General features: G+C 41.1%; 1 protein-coding gene across 6 annotated transcripts in view; it reads right to left on the minus strand.

The window, feature by feature from the left end:
• XRCC6 (X-ray repair cross complementing 6) overlaps window positions 1–17,407 on the minus strand; it is a 39,864-nt gene extending 22,457 nt beyond the window's left edge. For 2 of the 6 annotated variants that reach the window (XM_064283444.1, XM_003419814.4), the window contains exons 1-6: window positions 17,302–17,407; window positions 16,581–16,674; window positions 8,194–8,315; window positions 4,514–4,652; window positions 3,987–4,241; window positions 2,887–3,070 (exon numbers count right to left, since the gene is read on the minus strand). In XM_064283444.1, coding sequence (XP_064139514.1) covers window positions 2,887–3,070; window positions 3,987–4,241; window positions 4,514–4,652; window positions 8,194–8,315; window positions 16,581–16,659 — 779 coding nt within the window. In that variant the 5' untranslated portion in view covers window positions 16,660–16,674; window positions 17,302–17,407. Of the gene's footprint in view, window positions 1–2,886; window positions 3,071–3,986; window positions 4,242–4,513; window positions 4,653–8,193; window positions 8,316–16,580; window positions 16,675–16,882; window positions 17,277–17,301 lie in introns of those variants that run through there. The other 4 variants (XM_023559885.2, XM_023559884.2, XM_010599303.3 and 1 more) reach the window with 4 other exon arrangements.
• Window positions 17,408–17,497: the final 90 nt, after the last annotated feature.

A 17,497-nucleotide genomic window follows, 5' to 3' on the forward strand; every position in this document is an offset into this window, starting at 1 on the left:
AAGAATTTTACCAACTTCTGCAGTCTGAAATTGATCAGACATGCAATCAAGATGTAGTGATATTACTGGTGAGTAGAATGAGAAAGGTAGAAATAAAGAGGAATCAGTACTTGGAAAATACAGCCTTGGTGACAGAAAGGATGCTAGAGATTCCATGACAGAATTCTGCAAGACCAACAACTTATTCATCTCAAGTACCTTTTTTCAACAATATAAATGGTGATTATACATGTGGACCTCACCAGATAGAATACACAGGAATCAAAGTGCTACATATGTGGAAAGAGATGATGGAGAAGCTCAATATCGTCGGTCAGAGCAAGGCCAGGGGCCGCCACGTAACAAACCATCAATTGCCCGTGTGCCAGTTCAAGGTGAAGCTGAAGAAAATTAAAACAAGTCCACAAGAGCTAAACATGACTTTAAGTATATCCCACCTGAATTTAGAGACTATCTCAAGAACACATCTGACGAACTGACCATTAATGACTGAAGATCAGACAAGTTGTGGGATAATATCAAGAACATCATACGTGAAAAAAGAGGTCATTAAAAAGAAAGAAGAGACCATGAAACTTGCTCTTGAACATCGAGTAGCTAAGGGGAAAGAAAAAAATAATGAACTCAAAGAGTTGAACAGAAGATCTCAAAGTGCAGATGGAGAAGACAAAGTATTATAATGACATGTGCAAAGACCTGGAGATAGAAAACCAAAAGCGAAGAATACACTCAACATTTCTCAAGCTAAAACAACTGAAGAAAAAAATTCAAGCCTCGAGTTACAATACTGAATGATTCTATCGCAAAAAAACTCAATGACACAGGAAGCATCAAAAGAAGATGGAAGGAATACACAGAGCCACTGTACCAAAAGAACTGGTCGACGTTCAGCCATTTCAGGACGTAGCAAATAATCAAGAACTGATGGTATTGAAGGAAGAAGCCCAAGGCTCCAGGACTTGACAGAATACCAACTGAAATGTTCCAACAAACAAATACAACGCTGGAAGTGCTCACTCATCTATGCCAAGAAATTTGGAAGACAGCTTCCTGGCCAATCGACTGAAAGAGATCCATATTTGTGCCCATTCCAAAGAAAGGTGATCCATCAGAATGTGGAAATTATTGAATACCACATGCAAGTAAAATTATGCTGAAAATAATTCAAAAACAGCTGCAGCACTATACTGACAGGGAACTGCCAGAAATTCACGCTGGATTCAGAACAAGACGTGGAACGAGGGATATCATTGCCGATTTCAGACGGATCTTGGCTGAAAGCAGAGAATACCAGAAAGGTTTTTATCTGTTTTTATTGACAATACAAATGCATTTGACTGTGTGGATCATAACAAATTATGGGTAACATTATGAAGAATGAGAATTCTAGAACACTTAATTGTGCTCATGCAGAACCTGTACGTAGGCCAGAGGCAGCTGTTGGAACAAAACAAGGGGATACTGCATGGTTTAAAATCAGGAAAGGTACGTGTCAGGGTTATATACCTTCACCATACTTATTCAATCTATATGCTGAGCAAATAATCCACAAAGTTGGACTATATGAAGAACTCAGCATTAAGACTGAAGGAAGACTCAATTAACAACCTACGTTATGCAGATGACAACACTGCTTGCTAAAAGTGAAGAGGACTCAAAGCGCTTACTGATGAAGATCAAAGACTACAGCCTTCAGTAGGGATCAACATAAAGAAAACAAAAATTCTCACAATTGGACCAATAAGCAACATTATGATAATCAGAGAAAATACTGAAGTCAAAGATTTCATTTTACTTGCATCTGCAATCAACAACTATGGAAACAGCAGTAAAGAAATAAAATGACACACTGCACTGGGCAAACTTACTGCAAAAGAACTCTTTAAAGTGTTAAATAGCAAAGACATCACTTTCAGAACTAAGGTGCTCCTCACCCAAGCCACGGTATTTTCAATCACCTCATACGCATGCAAAAGCTGGACAATGAATAAGGAGACTGAAGAAGAATTGATGCCTTTCAGCTACGGTGTAGGCGAAGAATACAGCATATATCATGGGCTGCCAAAAGAACGAACAAATCTGTCTTGGAAGAAGCTCAGGCAGAACTTCTTAGAAAAGAGGATAGTGAGACTTTGATTCGCTTACTTTGGACATGTTATCAAAAGGGACCAGCTCCAAAAGAACATCATGCTTGTAAAGAAGAAGTCAACGAAAACGAGGAAGACCCTCAAGAGATGGACTGACACAGTGGCTGCAACAACAGACTCAAACATAATAACAATTTTGAGGATGGCGCAGGCTGGGCAGTGTTTCTTTCTGTTGTGCGTGAGGTCACTGTGAGTCAGAACAAACTCGACAGCACCTAACAACATTTACTGAATTTTTGCTACTTTCCAGGCTCTGCTTTAAAAGTCCTTTTTATCTAATCCTCATTACAACCTAATGACTCAGTGGACTCGAACATACCAACGATCACGAAGATGACGCAGGACCAGGCAACATTTTGTTCTGTTATACATTAAGGTCACCATGAATCAGAGCCAACTAGACGGCACTCTAACAACCATCTAATCAGGCAGGTACTACTGTTATCCTCGATTTACAGAAATGAAAGCAGATAAATGTACAACTAAGGATACCATTAAACTACAACTATTTACCCCAAGGAAATGGAGGGTTGTGTTATTTTAGAGAAACACCATGCCAGCTCTTTCCAGAGACAGAGAAGCAAATGGCTTGTGCCATGCTGAAATAATGCAAGATTTTTAGAGAATGCAGTGAGGCAGAAACACAGTCCAGAGTTAAGGAGCCAGGGAACTGAAAGCAATGCATTGCTTCTGAACTGTTAGAGGACTTGTGGGTGGTTAACCCAGGCTCAGAGCACACCTGCCAAGCGTGCGCTTCCTGTTCTCCTTGGCTCGAATCTTCCTCAACAGGTCTTCCAGTTTGCTCGATTCCTCAAAGTGAACCCCTGTGTCTTCATCCTCTGCTAAGCTGATGATATCTCTGTAGAACAAGGATATATCAAAGCCGCCATGCTTCTTTAGGTGCATCAAGTCAAGAAAGATACCTGGTGCCAGGATAGACAAAAGTGCAGAAAAAAATCAATTTTCATATCTTAATTAGTAAAGTATGTTTGCTTTGAGCACTGTGCTCTTTTAAAGAATTACCTATGTGAGATCAAACTGACATCAACTCCAAAGGCTGGATGGGAAGTTTAGGGATCAGTGAGGTTAAGACAATGATGGTGGAACACTTGGGAAAGGGATGATGAGAACGGTAGCACAACTTGAAGGCTGTAATCAACATCACTGAGTCGTACATGTAGAAATTGTTGAAATGGTCTATCTTTGGCTATATATACTTTCACCAAAAGAAAAAAAAATATGCAGTGAAGAATCTGAATAAAATTGTCTCAAAAAAAAAAAAAATCAATGTTCAGCAAGTGAGAATTCTTTTTCAGTTAAGCTCAAATATGCCTTTGAAAAACTCCCAAAGAACTAGATTGATTATGAACAATTACAAGACTTAGAAAAAGTAGCTAAGGAAATCAAAGGCTATTATGACTTCTGACAACATATTCCAATAACTCACATTCAGGGTGGCATTACAGCTACAACAAGCCCCCTCTGGTAGAGCCCTTCACAGCTAATGGCATGGCCATGTTCAGTGTCAATGCTACCTGGATGTCTCCCCCTGGCTTCACTTTATTCTTTCATTTGGCTGTGAATGGGGGAAAGCAAATGCTTGACATTAGCTATAAAGAAGCAGTCAAACGAAAATATAGTGGAGGGAAGAAGTGTGCTGTCTCATTGTGGGGAGAGCAAGCAGGAGTATATAGCAAGGTGTATATAAATTTTTGTATGACAGACTGAGTTGATTTGTAAACCTTCTCTTGAAGCACAATAAAAATCTTTTTTTTAAATGTTAAAAAAAAAAAGCAGTCAAATGAAGTGCCAATTTAAAAGGGCTGGGAGAATGCTCACCTGTGTCACGGAGATCAGCAGCTTTGGTCCTGGCCCGACTGGCTTTAGCACTGTCATTGCCATGGGGGTCGTCTTCATTGGTGAACAGCATGACCCTCTTATGGCTCAGCTTGAACTGGACATCACTAAAGAGGTTGGCACAGACCCACAGTGCTTCATTTAGCGAATAGTCAGATCCATGGCCAATTAGGTCCTGGAAATGCTTCCTTCCCTGCTGGCCCTTAAACTGGTCAAGCTCTAGCACTCGTTTGGCACCTGATCGGAGGCAGGGGGTCAAATGGACAGAAAAATGAGAACGGTGTCAGTGCCACCTTTACCACAAAACTAACCGAGAAGAGCCTCAGGTTCCCTTCTCACCTCAGGGCTGTTTAACCCATACAGTGAAGTCTACATCCCAGTAAGGACCCCCTTCTGCAGGAAAGCATAATCCCAGGCAAGATGGAACTGCTTCTTTCTTCACCTCCTCCTTCGTTCAGGGTAGTAACATGCTCATGTAAGGAAAAAACTGATCTTAAAATATTACTTACCTGGATTGTCCAACTCTTGTAAGACGTAAATATTTTTGAAATTCACTGAATTTTTGTCTTTCTCGGTACCGTAGAACACCACTGCCAAGAGATCCCGATCACTGCTTATGATCTTGTTGGTGTACACACTCAGGATGCACTAAAAATAGGAAAATAAAAATTCAGTTACTTACTTATCACTAAACATAAGCCTTATAAGTGCCCGGCATATAGTAGGTGCTCAATAACCCCTACTTCGAGGAAAACTCACAAATCAGTGAGAGTGGCAGGCATGTACACCAAGATGTAACAAAAAGCAGTGTTGTAAGTATATAATAGACGTACAGGCAATCCCTACTGGATGGCACAAATGGTTAAGCACTCAACTACTAGCCAAAAGGTTGGCAGTTCAAACCCACCAACAGGTGCTTTGGAAGACAGTCCTGGCGGTCTGCTTCTAACAGGTAACAGCACTGAAAACTCTATGGAGCAGTTGTATTCTGTACACATGGAGTTGCCATGAGTTGGAATCGTCTCGACGGTAACTAACAACAACTCTAAGAAATCAGAGACTTAAAGACATGTATCTTTTCAGGAAGGGAACTGTGCTACAGAAGAACAAGGGGAAAAAAGCCCTGCTATTTATATGGAATCAAACTGACAACAGCAACTCTAAATATCAGATAGGAAACTTAGGGGGCAGTGAGTTCACGTTAACGGCGGAGGAATAACTCAGACAAGGAGGGTGAGTTCAACCAAAAGCCTCGTGGGATTTGGTTCCTTGGTTTGGAGGTTTAGGGTCATGGTTTCGTGGCACATCCCAGTTAACTGGCCTAATAATGTGTTTAGTGCCTCCTCATTCGATGCATAGTACCTGGGTCTTAAAAGCTTGCAAGCAGCCACCAAAGGCACTATTGCTCTCTGTATGCCTGGAACAACAGAGGAAAAAGAAAGAAGGAGAGTCAGCAATAGAAGGACAATGTGGAAAGTGTGGCTAATCGCCTCTATAAACAACTGCCTCCCTTGCAATGAGACCAGAAGAACTGGATGGTACCCAGTTTAGCTACCATTACCGAACATTCTGATCAAAGATTCCACAGAAAAATTCTTATCAAAAGGGGGAAAATGCAGAACACAACCAAAATTCTCATGGAATGTACACTTTCTTAAGCCATGGGGGGTGGATGAACCCCTGAAACTACTGTCCTGAGATACTCTTTAAACCTTAAGCCAAAAATACCCCATGAAGTCACCTTAAAACCAAATAATAGTTTAGCTTAACCAGTAAAAACTGTCTGCCGTGAGCACTGTGCTCTTTTAAGAGTTATCTGTATGGGATCAAACTGACGACAGCAACCAGAAGGATTAGACAGAACCTTAGGGAGCAGTGCTAATGGTGGGAGAAAACTCAGAAAAGGAGGTTGAAAGTGGTTACACAACTCCGAGAATGTAATCAATGTCAGTAAATGGTATGCCAATTCAGTATAAATAAAAAAAATAAAATAAAGTAATTTTTTTTTTTTATTTATGCTGAATTGGTGTATTTTTTTTTTTTTTTTTTTTTGCTGTGTATATTCTCGACAACAACAAAAAGCCCTGCAGTGGAATCAGAAAATCTTAATGTGAGTCCCACCAATGCCACTTACTTAGTTGGCTGAGTTTGGACAGGTCACTAAATGTCTCCTTGAGTACCCCGATACCAGGAAAACAGATTTACATATATAAAATAATTTAAAAATTACATTTATGATAAGTATATGTAACCCCAAAATTAATCTATACCAACTAACATCATCCTTTTAAATAAAATTTGCTTAATTACCCAATTAAAGACATCAGTATTCTAGTCACGGGAACGATCTATCCACTCGTATAAACTAATGTCAGCATCTTATAAATCAGTGTTTCATAAGTGCTGCCCAGTCTCTTGGGGGCCTGTTCAATCCTGGGTGCAACGACGAAATGAAGTTTCCGATTCTCCAAAGCTGAGGAATAAATGTATCTGGTAACCCCCTACCCTATGTCTTGCCTGAGCCTCTAACCTGCCTCTTTCCACAGCCATTCTCTCCCTAAATGCAGAACCTACATTCTGTTTGGTCATGGACAATCATCTGCACGGCAAGTACTCATTTCTGAAACCATCTTAATCTGCTTTTTGAGCAGCCTACATACAAATGTTTCCAAAATTTGGTGAAGGCTTCTTCTAGATTCTAAGAGTTAAAAACACAAAAACAAAACTAAAACTAAAATAGATTTTTAGAAAATGTTCCTCCATTGTTTTTTTATCAAACGCATACTACTCACCTAGGAATTTCTCATTTATTTGGCACACAATACTACAGTTTTTCCAGGGTCTTTAGGCTTCAAGGGTTCCATGAACCCTTTGAAATTACACATATAACTGTGAGTGTATCTTTTTGCGAAGAGGGTCAATAGCCTTCATCACATTCTCAAAGGGGTCCATGATCCAGAAAAAGGTTAAAGCAGTGGTCCTCACAGTGTTGTCTCCCAACTGGCAGCAACAGCATCACCTGGGAACTTGCTGGAAATGCAAATTCTCGGGCCCTACTCCAGACCCACAGAATCAGAAATCCTGATTCTAGGGTGACGCCTAGGAATCTGTTTTAACAAGTCCTCCGGAGGATTCTGATGTAAGCTAAAGTCTGAGAACCACTACTTTAAAGTAAGGGATTTCTTTTTTATTCTTTTTTTAGATGTAAGATGCCCTGATTTGCCAGCCACAGGAACTGCTGGTGTGCAAACAAATTAAACATGAACAGTTCCCGTTTGGTTCCAATCTCTAAAAACATGAGATAAGAGATATACAATAAAACATTCAAAATTCTTCTCTATGAAACACATAAAAGACATAGTAATCTTTTTTAACCATTAAAAATATCACTTACAAGAGGACTCATCTCCACACTGTAATTGCCAGAACGTCCCTTCTGCCTTTACACTCCCATCTCTGCAGAAGGAGGAGCCCTAAAACTACACCTAGGGCTCTGCAGAAGGTGGGGGCAATGGAGTCCTAGAGTCCTAAATTCAACCCCCTGCCAAAAAAGGACTTGTTCTCCAGTATTGTTACTCTTTTTCAGCCACATGTGTAGACAGCCATCCTGGGAGGCCAATCACTATTTATCGTTCACAAATAAACTTTCCAAAGAGCCTAGAATTTTTAAAGTGGTTTGTCTTAGTTATCTAGTGCTGCTATCACAGAAATACAAGTGGACGGCTTTAACAAACAAATTTCTTTTCTCACACTTTAGGAGGGAAGAAGTCCAGGTTCAGAGTGCCGGATCTAGGCTCACGGCTCTCACTGTTGGCTCTGGGGGAAGGTCCTTGTCACTTCAGCTTCTGTTCCTTGGCTCCTTGGGGGTCTTCATGTGGCATGGCATCTACCATCCTCTATCTCTTTTTGTTCCTTGTAAGAAACTGACTCAAGACACACACTACACTAATCCTGCCTCATTAATATAACAGACAACTCATTCCCAAATGGGACTATAGCCACAGGCATAGAGGTTAGGATTTATAACACACATTTTTTGAGGACACAATTTAGTCCATAACATGGTTTTAATACATTTAGGGGAGGAGGTTGTTTGTTTAGTAAATAAAAAAGGCAGACTGATTGGAATGGTAAATGTTCACTTGAAGCTTAATAAAAATTTAAAAAAAAAAAAAAAAGGCAGTGGTACCTGGATGCTCATGTCAAAGGGAGTCAATTCATCTTCATCACCTTCACCCTGAATTTCAAACATGGCCTTGGAGGCGTCAACCAAGAAAATCAAACTATCTCTTCCTGAATATTTATACTCTCCTGTGGGGGGAAAAAATGAAAGGCTATATTTGTCCTTGTGTTCATATTTATCACACTTATCACTCACATAAAACAGAGGAAGCTACGAAGACAAAACTACAGCCTAATGAATGATTATAAGGTGAACGCCCTTAAAACCACTCCCCACGTCAGGAAACTGAACCATGCCAGTCACACCAGAAGCCCCCCACATATTCCCCCTCCCAGGAAAAGCCCCTGCCCCTCAAGAGTAACCACTATCCTGACTTTTGGTAATCGTTTCCTTACTTTTCTTTTTAGTTTTATCATCCAAGTATATATCCCTAAACACTAGTTTTGCTCGTTTTTTAAAACGTTTTTGAAGCCTCTTAATCTATAGATACTCCCTCCCTTTCAACTTCATTTGTTGATAAAACAGGACATTTGTCATGTAGTTTCCCACACTGTGGATTCTGATGATTGCATCCAGTGTAGATTAACATATTCCTCTCTCCTCTCATTTCCTACAAAGGACCTACATACAGGCTTAATCAGATTCGAGTTTTTGTTTTGTTTTTTGCATGACTATACCAAAAGGTCAGCAGTTCGAATCCACCAGGTGTTCCTTGGAAACTTTATGGGGCAGTTCTACTCTGTCCTATAGGGTCCCTATGAGTCGAAATCGACGCTACAGTAATGGGTTTGGGTTTTTTTTTTTTTTACATATACCTTTTTTTTTTTTTTTTTTTATACCATAGCAGATATTGTATTTTTCAAAAAAAAAAGGCATATAATGTCTGGTTGTCTCTCTTTTTGACACTGCTGCTTCTTAACACAATAAATTTAATTATGCGCCTTCTGGGAAACAATATGGCTATACATATCAAAAACCTAAAAGACGTGATTTCCAACTTCGGCCAAACCTAACTATTTTTCAGCAATCTGTTCTAGGAAAATAAAATATGGAAAAGCCTTTACGCAAAATTTATCTTGACGTTGTTTATTAATGAAATGAAAATAAAATGTCGAATAGAAGGCAGAGTAAATGAACAAATTACCATACATTTAAAATAACCTAGAAAGACTGAAAGACTGGATCTACGCAGTTGCATGGACAGAGATTATACTCTGAAACCATAATAAGGGAAAAATAGCACAAAATTATGTACATATGTTTAAAATTCTTTTCTGAACAAGACCGGTGTAATTTTTCAAGGAAAAAATTGTATATGTATTACGATTACAACCGTAACGAAAAATCTGATTCAAACAAAAACAGATACTTTAATTATATACCCAAAATTAAAAAAATCTATAGAAGGAAATACGCAAAATGATGGTATGCTGGTAGTGGTTGTGTCGCTGCTCCTGTTAAGCGCCATCGAGTCGGTTTCAACTCACAGTGACCCTATTATGTATAACATAATGAAACACTGCCTGGTGCTGCACCATCCTCACAATCATTGCCATGCTTAAGCCCACTGTTGCAGCCACTGTGTCAATTTATCTCACTGAGGGTCATCTTCTTTTTACTGATCCCCTAGTTGACCAAGCATGATATCCTTTTCCAGGGATTGGTCCCTCGTAACATGTCCAAAGTATGTAAGACAAAGTCTCATCATCTTGGCTGCCAACAACCATTCTGACCATACTTTTTCCAAGACAGATGTGTTCATTTTTTCTGGCAGTCCATGGTATATTCAGTATTCTTCACCAACACCACAATTCAAAGGCATCAATTCTTCTTTGGTTTTCCTTACCCACTGACCAGTTTTCAAAGGGATATGAGGCGATTGAAAATATCATGACTTGGGTCAGGTACACCTTAGTCCTCAGAGTGATATCTTTGCTTCTCAGCACTTTAATGGGGTCTTGTGCAGCAAATCAACCCAATGCAATACATCATTTGATTTCGTGACTTCTGCTTCTATGTGCGTTGATTGTGGATCCAAGTAAAATACTCGTTGTGTTAGGGTGGTAGATTATACTAACTTTTCCCTTTTCTTTATTTTTTATATTCCCTATATTTTTCTCACTTTGAATAAAAGCAATATTTAAAATTTTCTACCCAGGAGTTAAATTAACCAGTACGTAGGTTACATGTGGTCTATCTGATTCACGCATATTCTATCCAGCGAGGACCACCAGTATAGTTACCGCTTATGCTGTTGAAAAAAGGTATTTGCAATGAAGAAGTCATTAGTCTTGCAAAATTCTATCATCCGATCTCCAGCACTGTTTCTATCACCAAAGCCACATTTTCCAAGTACTGATCCTTCTTCTTCGTTTCCAACTCTCGTATTCCAATCACCAGTAATCGTCAATGCATCTTGATTGCATGTTCGATCAATTTCAGACTGCAGAAGTTGGTAAAAATCTTCAATTTTCTCATCTTTGGCATTAGTGGCTGCTGCATAAATCTGAATAGCCATATTAACTGGTCTGTCTGGTAGGCACTGGATCGTATCCTATCACTGATAGTGCGGTACTTCAGGAGAGATCTTGAAACGTACTTTTTGATGACGAATGCCATGCCACTCCTCTTCAATTTCTCATTTCCGGCATAGTAGACCATATGACTATCCAATTCAAAATGGCCAGTATCAGTCCATTTCAGCTCACTAATGCCTAGGATATCAATCTTTATGCATCCCATTTCATTTTTGACAATTTCCGATTTTCCTAGATTCACACTTCATACATTCCATGTTCCAATTATTAATGGATGTTTGCAGCTGTTTCTTCTCATTTTAAGTTGTGCCACCTTAGCAGATGAAGGTCTTGAAAGCTTTACTCCATCCTCATCATTAAGACTGACTCTACTTTGAGGAGGCAGCTCTTCCCCAGTCATATTTTGAGTGCCTTCCAACCTCAGGGGCTCATCTTCTGGACCCAAAACAGACAATGTTCCGCTGCTACTCGTAAGGTTTTCACTGGCCAATTTTTTTCAGAGGTAGACTGCCAGGTCCCTCTTTCTACAGTCTCAGTCTGGAAGCTCTGCTAAAACCTGTCTACCATGGGTGACCCTACTGCTATTTGAAAGACCAGTAGCATAGCTTCCAGCATCACAGCAACACACAAACCACCAGAGTACGACAAATTGACAGATGCGTGGACTATACAATTGACCCTCACCAAATGGAATACAAAGGAATGAAATCACTACGTCTGTGGAAACAAATGATGGAGAAGCTCAACATCATGAGTCACAAAAAGGCCAGGGGCCAACTGTGGAACAGACCATCAATTGCTCATATACAAGTTCAAGTTGAAGCTGAAGAAAATTAGATCAAGTCCATGAGTGTCAAAATATGACCTTGGGTATACCCCACCTGAATTTAGAGACCATCTCAAGAATAGATTTGATGATACTGGTGAGGAGTGGGCTTCTTGGGTCAAGTAGACACATGAGACTATGTGTCCAGCTCCTGTCTGGAGGGGAGATGTGAAGTCCAAGGGGGACAGAGGCTAGCTGAATGGACACGGAAATACAGGGTGGAGAGAAGGAGTGTGCTGTCTCATTAGGGGGAGAGCAACTAGGAGTATGTACCAAGGTGTATATACGGTTTTATATGTGAGACTCACTTGATTTGTAAACTTTCACTTAAAGCACATTAAAAATATTTAAAAAAAAAGAATAAAGACTAAAACGATAAAGATCATGGAAGAAAAAATAGGGACAACGTTAGGAGCCCTAATACAAGGCATAAACAGAATACAAAACATTACCAAAAACGACGAAGAGAAACCATGTAACTGGGAGCTCCTAAAAATCAAACACCTATGCTCATCTAAAGACTTCACCAAAAGAGTAAAAAGACCACCTACAGACTGGGAAAGAATTTTCAGCTATGACATCTCCGACCAGCGCCTGATCTCTAAAATCTATATCATTCTGTCAAAACTCAACCACAAAAAGACAAACAACCCAATCAAGAAGTGGGCAAAGGATATGAACACACACTTCACTAAAGAAGATATTCAAGCAGCTAACAGATACATGAGAAAATGCTCTCGATCATTAGCCATTAGAGAAATGCAAATTAAAACTACGATGAGATTCCATCTCACTCCATCAAGGCTGGCATTAATCCAAAAAACATAAGATAATAAATGTTGGAGAGGCTGTGGAGAGATTAGAACTCTTATACACTGCTGGTGGGAATGTAAAATGGTACAACCACTTTGGAAATCTATCTGGCGTTATCTCAAACAGTTAGAAATAGAACTTCCATACAACCCAGAAATCCCACTCCTCGGAATATACCCTAGAGAAATAAGAGCCTTCACACAAACAGATATATACACACCCATGTTTATTGCAGCTCTGTTTACAATAGCAAAAAGCTGGAGGCAACCAAGGTGTCTATCAATGGATGAATGGTTAAATAAAATTGTGGTATATTCACACAATGGAATACTACGCATCCATAAAGAACAGTGACAAATCTGTGAAACATTTCATAACATGGAGGAAGCTGGAAGGCATTATGCTGAGCGAAATTAGTCAGAGGCAAAACTACAAATATTGTATAAGACCACTATTATAAGATCTTGAGAAATAGTATAAACTGAGAAGAACACATACTTTTATGGTTACGAGGGGGGGAGGGAGGGAGGGGAGTGGGAGAGGGTTTTTTTACTGATCAATTAGTAGATAAGAACTGCTTTAGGTGAAGGGAAAGACAATACTCAATACATGGAAGGTCAGCTCAACTGGACTGGACCAAAAGCAAAGAAGTTTCCGGGATAAAATGAATGCTTCAAAGGTCAGCGGAGCAAGGGCGAGGGGTTTGGGGACCATGGTTTAAGGGGACTTCTAAGTCAACTGGCAAAATAATTCTATTATGAAAACATTCTGCATCCCACTTTGAAATGTGGCGTCTGGGGTCTTAAATGCTAACAAGCGGCCATCTAAGATGCATCAATTGGTCTCAACCCACCTGGAGCAAAGGAGAATAAAGAACACCAAGGTCACACGACAACTAAGAGCCCAAGAGACAGAAAGGGCCACATGAACCAGAGATCTACATCATCCTGAGACCAGAAGAACTAGATGGTGCCAGGCCACAACCGATGACTGCCCTGACAGGGAGCACAACAGAGAACCCCTGAGGGAGCAGGAGAACAGTGGGATGCAGACCCCAAATTCTCATAAAAAGACCATACTTAACAGTCTGACTGAGACTAGAGGAATCCCGGCGGTCATGGTCCCCAAACCTTCTGTTGGCACAGGACAGGAACCATCCCCGAAGACAACTCATCAGACATGAAAGGAACTGGACAGTGGGTAGGTGAGAGATGCTGATGAAGGGTGAGCTAATTATATCAAGTGGTCACTTGAGACTGTGTTGGCATCTCCTGTCTAGAGGGGGGATGGGAGGATAGAGAGTTGGAAGCTGGCAAAATTGTCACGAAAGGAGAGACTGGGAGGGCTGACTCACTAGGGGGAGAGCAAGTGGGAGTACGGAGTAAGGTATATATAAACTTATATGTGACAGCCTGACTTGATTTGTAAACATTCACTTGAAGCTCAATAAAAGTTAAAAAAAAAAAGAAATAGATTTGACGCATTAAACTCTAATGACCAAAGACCAGACAAGTTGTGGAATGACATCAAGGACATCATAATAAAGAAAGCAAAAGGTCATTAAAAAGAAAAAAAAAGGCCACAGTGGATGTCAGAAGAGACTCTGAAACTTGCTCTTGAGTGTAGAGTAGCTAAAGAGAAAAGAAGAAATTATCAAGTAAAAGGGCTGAACAGAAGATTTCAAAGGGCAGCTTGAAAAAACAAAGTAAAGTATTATAATGACGTACAAACACCTGGAGCCAGAAAATCAAAAGAGAAGAACACGCTGAGCATTTGTCAAACTGAACCCATAAAACCCATTGCCTTTAAGTCGATTCCGACTCATAGTGACCCTATAACTGAAAGAACTGAGAAAAAAATTCAAGACTTGAGTTGCAATGCGGAAGGATTTTACAGGGAAAATACTGAATAATAAACAGGAAGCATCAAAAGATGAAATGAATACAAAGTCACTGTACCAAAAAGAATTGGCCAACATTCTGCCATTTTAAGAACTGACGGTACTGAGTGAAGAAGTCCAAGCTGCACTGAAGGGACTGGCGAAAAACAAGGCTCCAGGAATTGATGGGCTACCAACTGACATGTTTCAACGAATAGATGCAACACTGGAGGTGCTCACTCGTCTATGCCAAGAAATTTGGAAGACAGTTTCCTGGTCAACCCACTGGAAGAGATCCATATTTGTGCCCATTCCAAAGAAAGGTGACCCAACAGAATTTGGAAATTATCAAAGAATATCATTAATGTCACACACAAGTAAAATTTTGCTGAAAAGCGGTCATGACAGTACAGCGACGGCAACTGCCTGAAATTCAAGCTGGATTCAGAAGAGGACATGAAACAAGGGATATCACTGTTGATGTCAGATGTACCATGGCTGAAAACAGAGAATACCAGAAAGATGTTTACCTGTTTTATTGACTATGCAAAGGCATGCAATTGTGTGGATCATAATGAACTATGGGTAACATTACGAAGAACAGGAATTCCAGAACACTTAATTGTGCTGATGAGGAACCTATACGTAGACAAACAGTCATTCAAACAAGACAAGGGGATACTTCGTGGTTTAAAATCAGGAAAGTTGTGCGTGAAGGATGCATCCTTTCACCACACTTATTCAATCTATATGCTGAGCAAATAACCCGAGAAGCTGGACTACATGAAGAAGAACGCACCATCACAACTGGAAGACTCATTAACAACCTGTGATATGCAGATGGCACACAACCTTGCTTACTGAAAGTGAAAAGGACTAAAGCATTTACTGATGAAGATCAAAGACTATAGCCTTCAGTATGGATTGCACCTCAATATAAAGAAAATAAAAATCCTCAGAACTGGACCCGTAAGCAACATCATGTTAAATGGAGAAAAGATTGAGGCTATCAAGGACTTCATTTTACTTGGATCCACAATCAACACCCACGGAAGCAGCAGTCAAGAAATTCAAAGATGCATTGCATTGAGCAAATCAGCTGCAAAAGACCTCTTTAGAGTCCTGAAATGCAAAGATTTCATCCTGAGGACTAAGATGCACCTGACCCAAGCCATGGTGTTTTCAACTGCCTCACATGCATGCGAAAGATGAACAATGAGTAAGGACCAAAGAATTGATGCCTTTGAATTGTGGTGTTGGAGAAAAATACTGACTACACCATGCACTGCCAAAAGAAGGAACAAATCTGTCTTGGAAGAAGTACAACCAGAATGCTCCTTAGAAGCAAGGATGTTGAGACTATGTCTCACATATTTTGGGCATGTTATCAGGAAGGTTCAGTCCCTGGAGAAGGACATCGTGCTTGCTAAAGTAGAGGGTCAGAGGAAAAGAGGAAGACCCTCAACAAGATGGACTGACACAGTGGCTACAACAATGGACTCAAGCATAACAATTGTGAGGATGGTGCAGTGTTTCGTTCTGTTGTGCATAGGGTCGCTATGAGTCGGAACCAACTCGTCAGCACCTAACAACAACAACCTTTACAGAAGCAGACTGCCATATCTTTCTACCACAGAGTGTCTGGTGGATTTGAACTGCCAACTTTTCCATTAGCAGTCAGGTGCTTAATCACTGGGCTACAAGGGCTCCTAATGTGGAGCCTAAGAGGAGGGAATGACACTCCTGTAATCACTGGCTGAGTAATGTTTACTCTGGGGTTGCTGTGGTTATTGTAGGTTGAAGACATTTTTACACTGAGGTCCTGGAATGAGTAAAACTACTTTCCTAGATGAGTAAGGTTCTTCCCTGAGCCACCTAACATGGCAGAGGATATCCATGGTCAGGTTCATTTACTGACGCTCAACAGGTGTCAATTTACCAGTGTCCACCAAAAGTTTCAGGCTAGGGATGTCCCATAGACTAGAGCTGGAAATTAAAAGAATCCAGGGAGCTCAGCAAAGTTCAAAGAAAGAAATGGGTTTGGCATTATCTGGGGAGAGAAGGGAAACCCTGGTGGCGTAGTAGTTAAAAGCTACAGCTGCTAACCAAAAGGTCAGCAGTTCAAATACAACAGACACCTCTTGGAAACTCTATAAGGCAGTTCTACTCTGTCCTATAGGGTTGCTATGAGTCAGAGCCAACTCGTTAGCAGTGGATTTGTTTTTTTTTTTTTGTTTTGGGGAGAGAAGAGTGGTCCATTAGAGAGCAAAAGTCATTCAGGAGAAATAGGCAGGGAGGTCTTCCACACAGAACAGTACTACACATTTAAGTCTCTTACCACCTGCTTCAGGGCCCTCATCTTCTTCTTCTTCTTCTTCATCTCCCTCGTTTTTGTAATAAGTCTCCCACCTTGACATGGTAATTACTGCTCACTACAGGAAAGAAGGATAAGGTCAGTGACAAGAAAATGTAAACAAACAAACAAAAAAAAAACCCGACTCCTAGGCTCCTTTGAGATCTGCCCTAAGGACTCGGGGTTAGTCATGAGGAATATGGATGCTGGATCGTGCTGCCTCGACAGCTCCCGGTAGTTGGTGCAGGGTTAAGCGGGTATGAGGATCTTTCCAGCAGCAGCCTCACCTTAACTATTCCTTACAGACGCTTCAGGGCCGGTGGTGGCCCGAGGTGGCCGCTTTGGTATATATGTGGGTTCAGCGCAACCCTGGGATTCCCGTTCCACTCACGGCGCCATCTGGACTGTGAAGGATTCCCGCTCTGGGATACTCAGTCCTCGAGCGGACCCGACGGTCCTCATCTCACCCAAACCCTCAACGCCTGGCCAGTCACGCCCGGTGGGGTCACCGCAGGAGGCCTCAAAGGCCAGCTACCACCACCCCGGGAAGAGGGAGCGAGGACCGGAGTCTCTCTACCCTTCATGTTTGAGCACTTCAGGCCGACGAAAGGCTGGCGGGGTGCGTGAGACTGAGCGGGTGAAGCCTGACGAGGCCAGACCCTGGCCAGGGAGCAACTTCCACGGACCACAGCCCTCCCTTGCTTACCTTCGGCGCAGACGGCAGCAACTTTGACCCAAACTGCGGCGTCGCGCAAGCGCAGACTCCACTTCTCGCTCCCAATCAACGCCTTAACGTCATCACGCATCCCGCGCGCTTCTCCCGTCGAACTGACACGCCCACTACTCCAAAGAGCTTGGGACACGCGTCCCGAACTAACACCGGCCACTTGTGCTAAAGCCCC

Source organism: Loxodonta africana, chromosome 4, assembly GCF_030014295.1.
Source record: "Loxodonta africana isolate mLoxAfr1 chromosome 4, mLoxAfr1.hap2, whole genome shotgun sequence".
Taxonomy (NCBI): domain Eukaryota; kingdom Metazoa; phylum Chordata; class Mammalia; order Proboscidea; family Elephantidae; genus Loxodonta; species Loxodonta africana.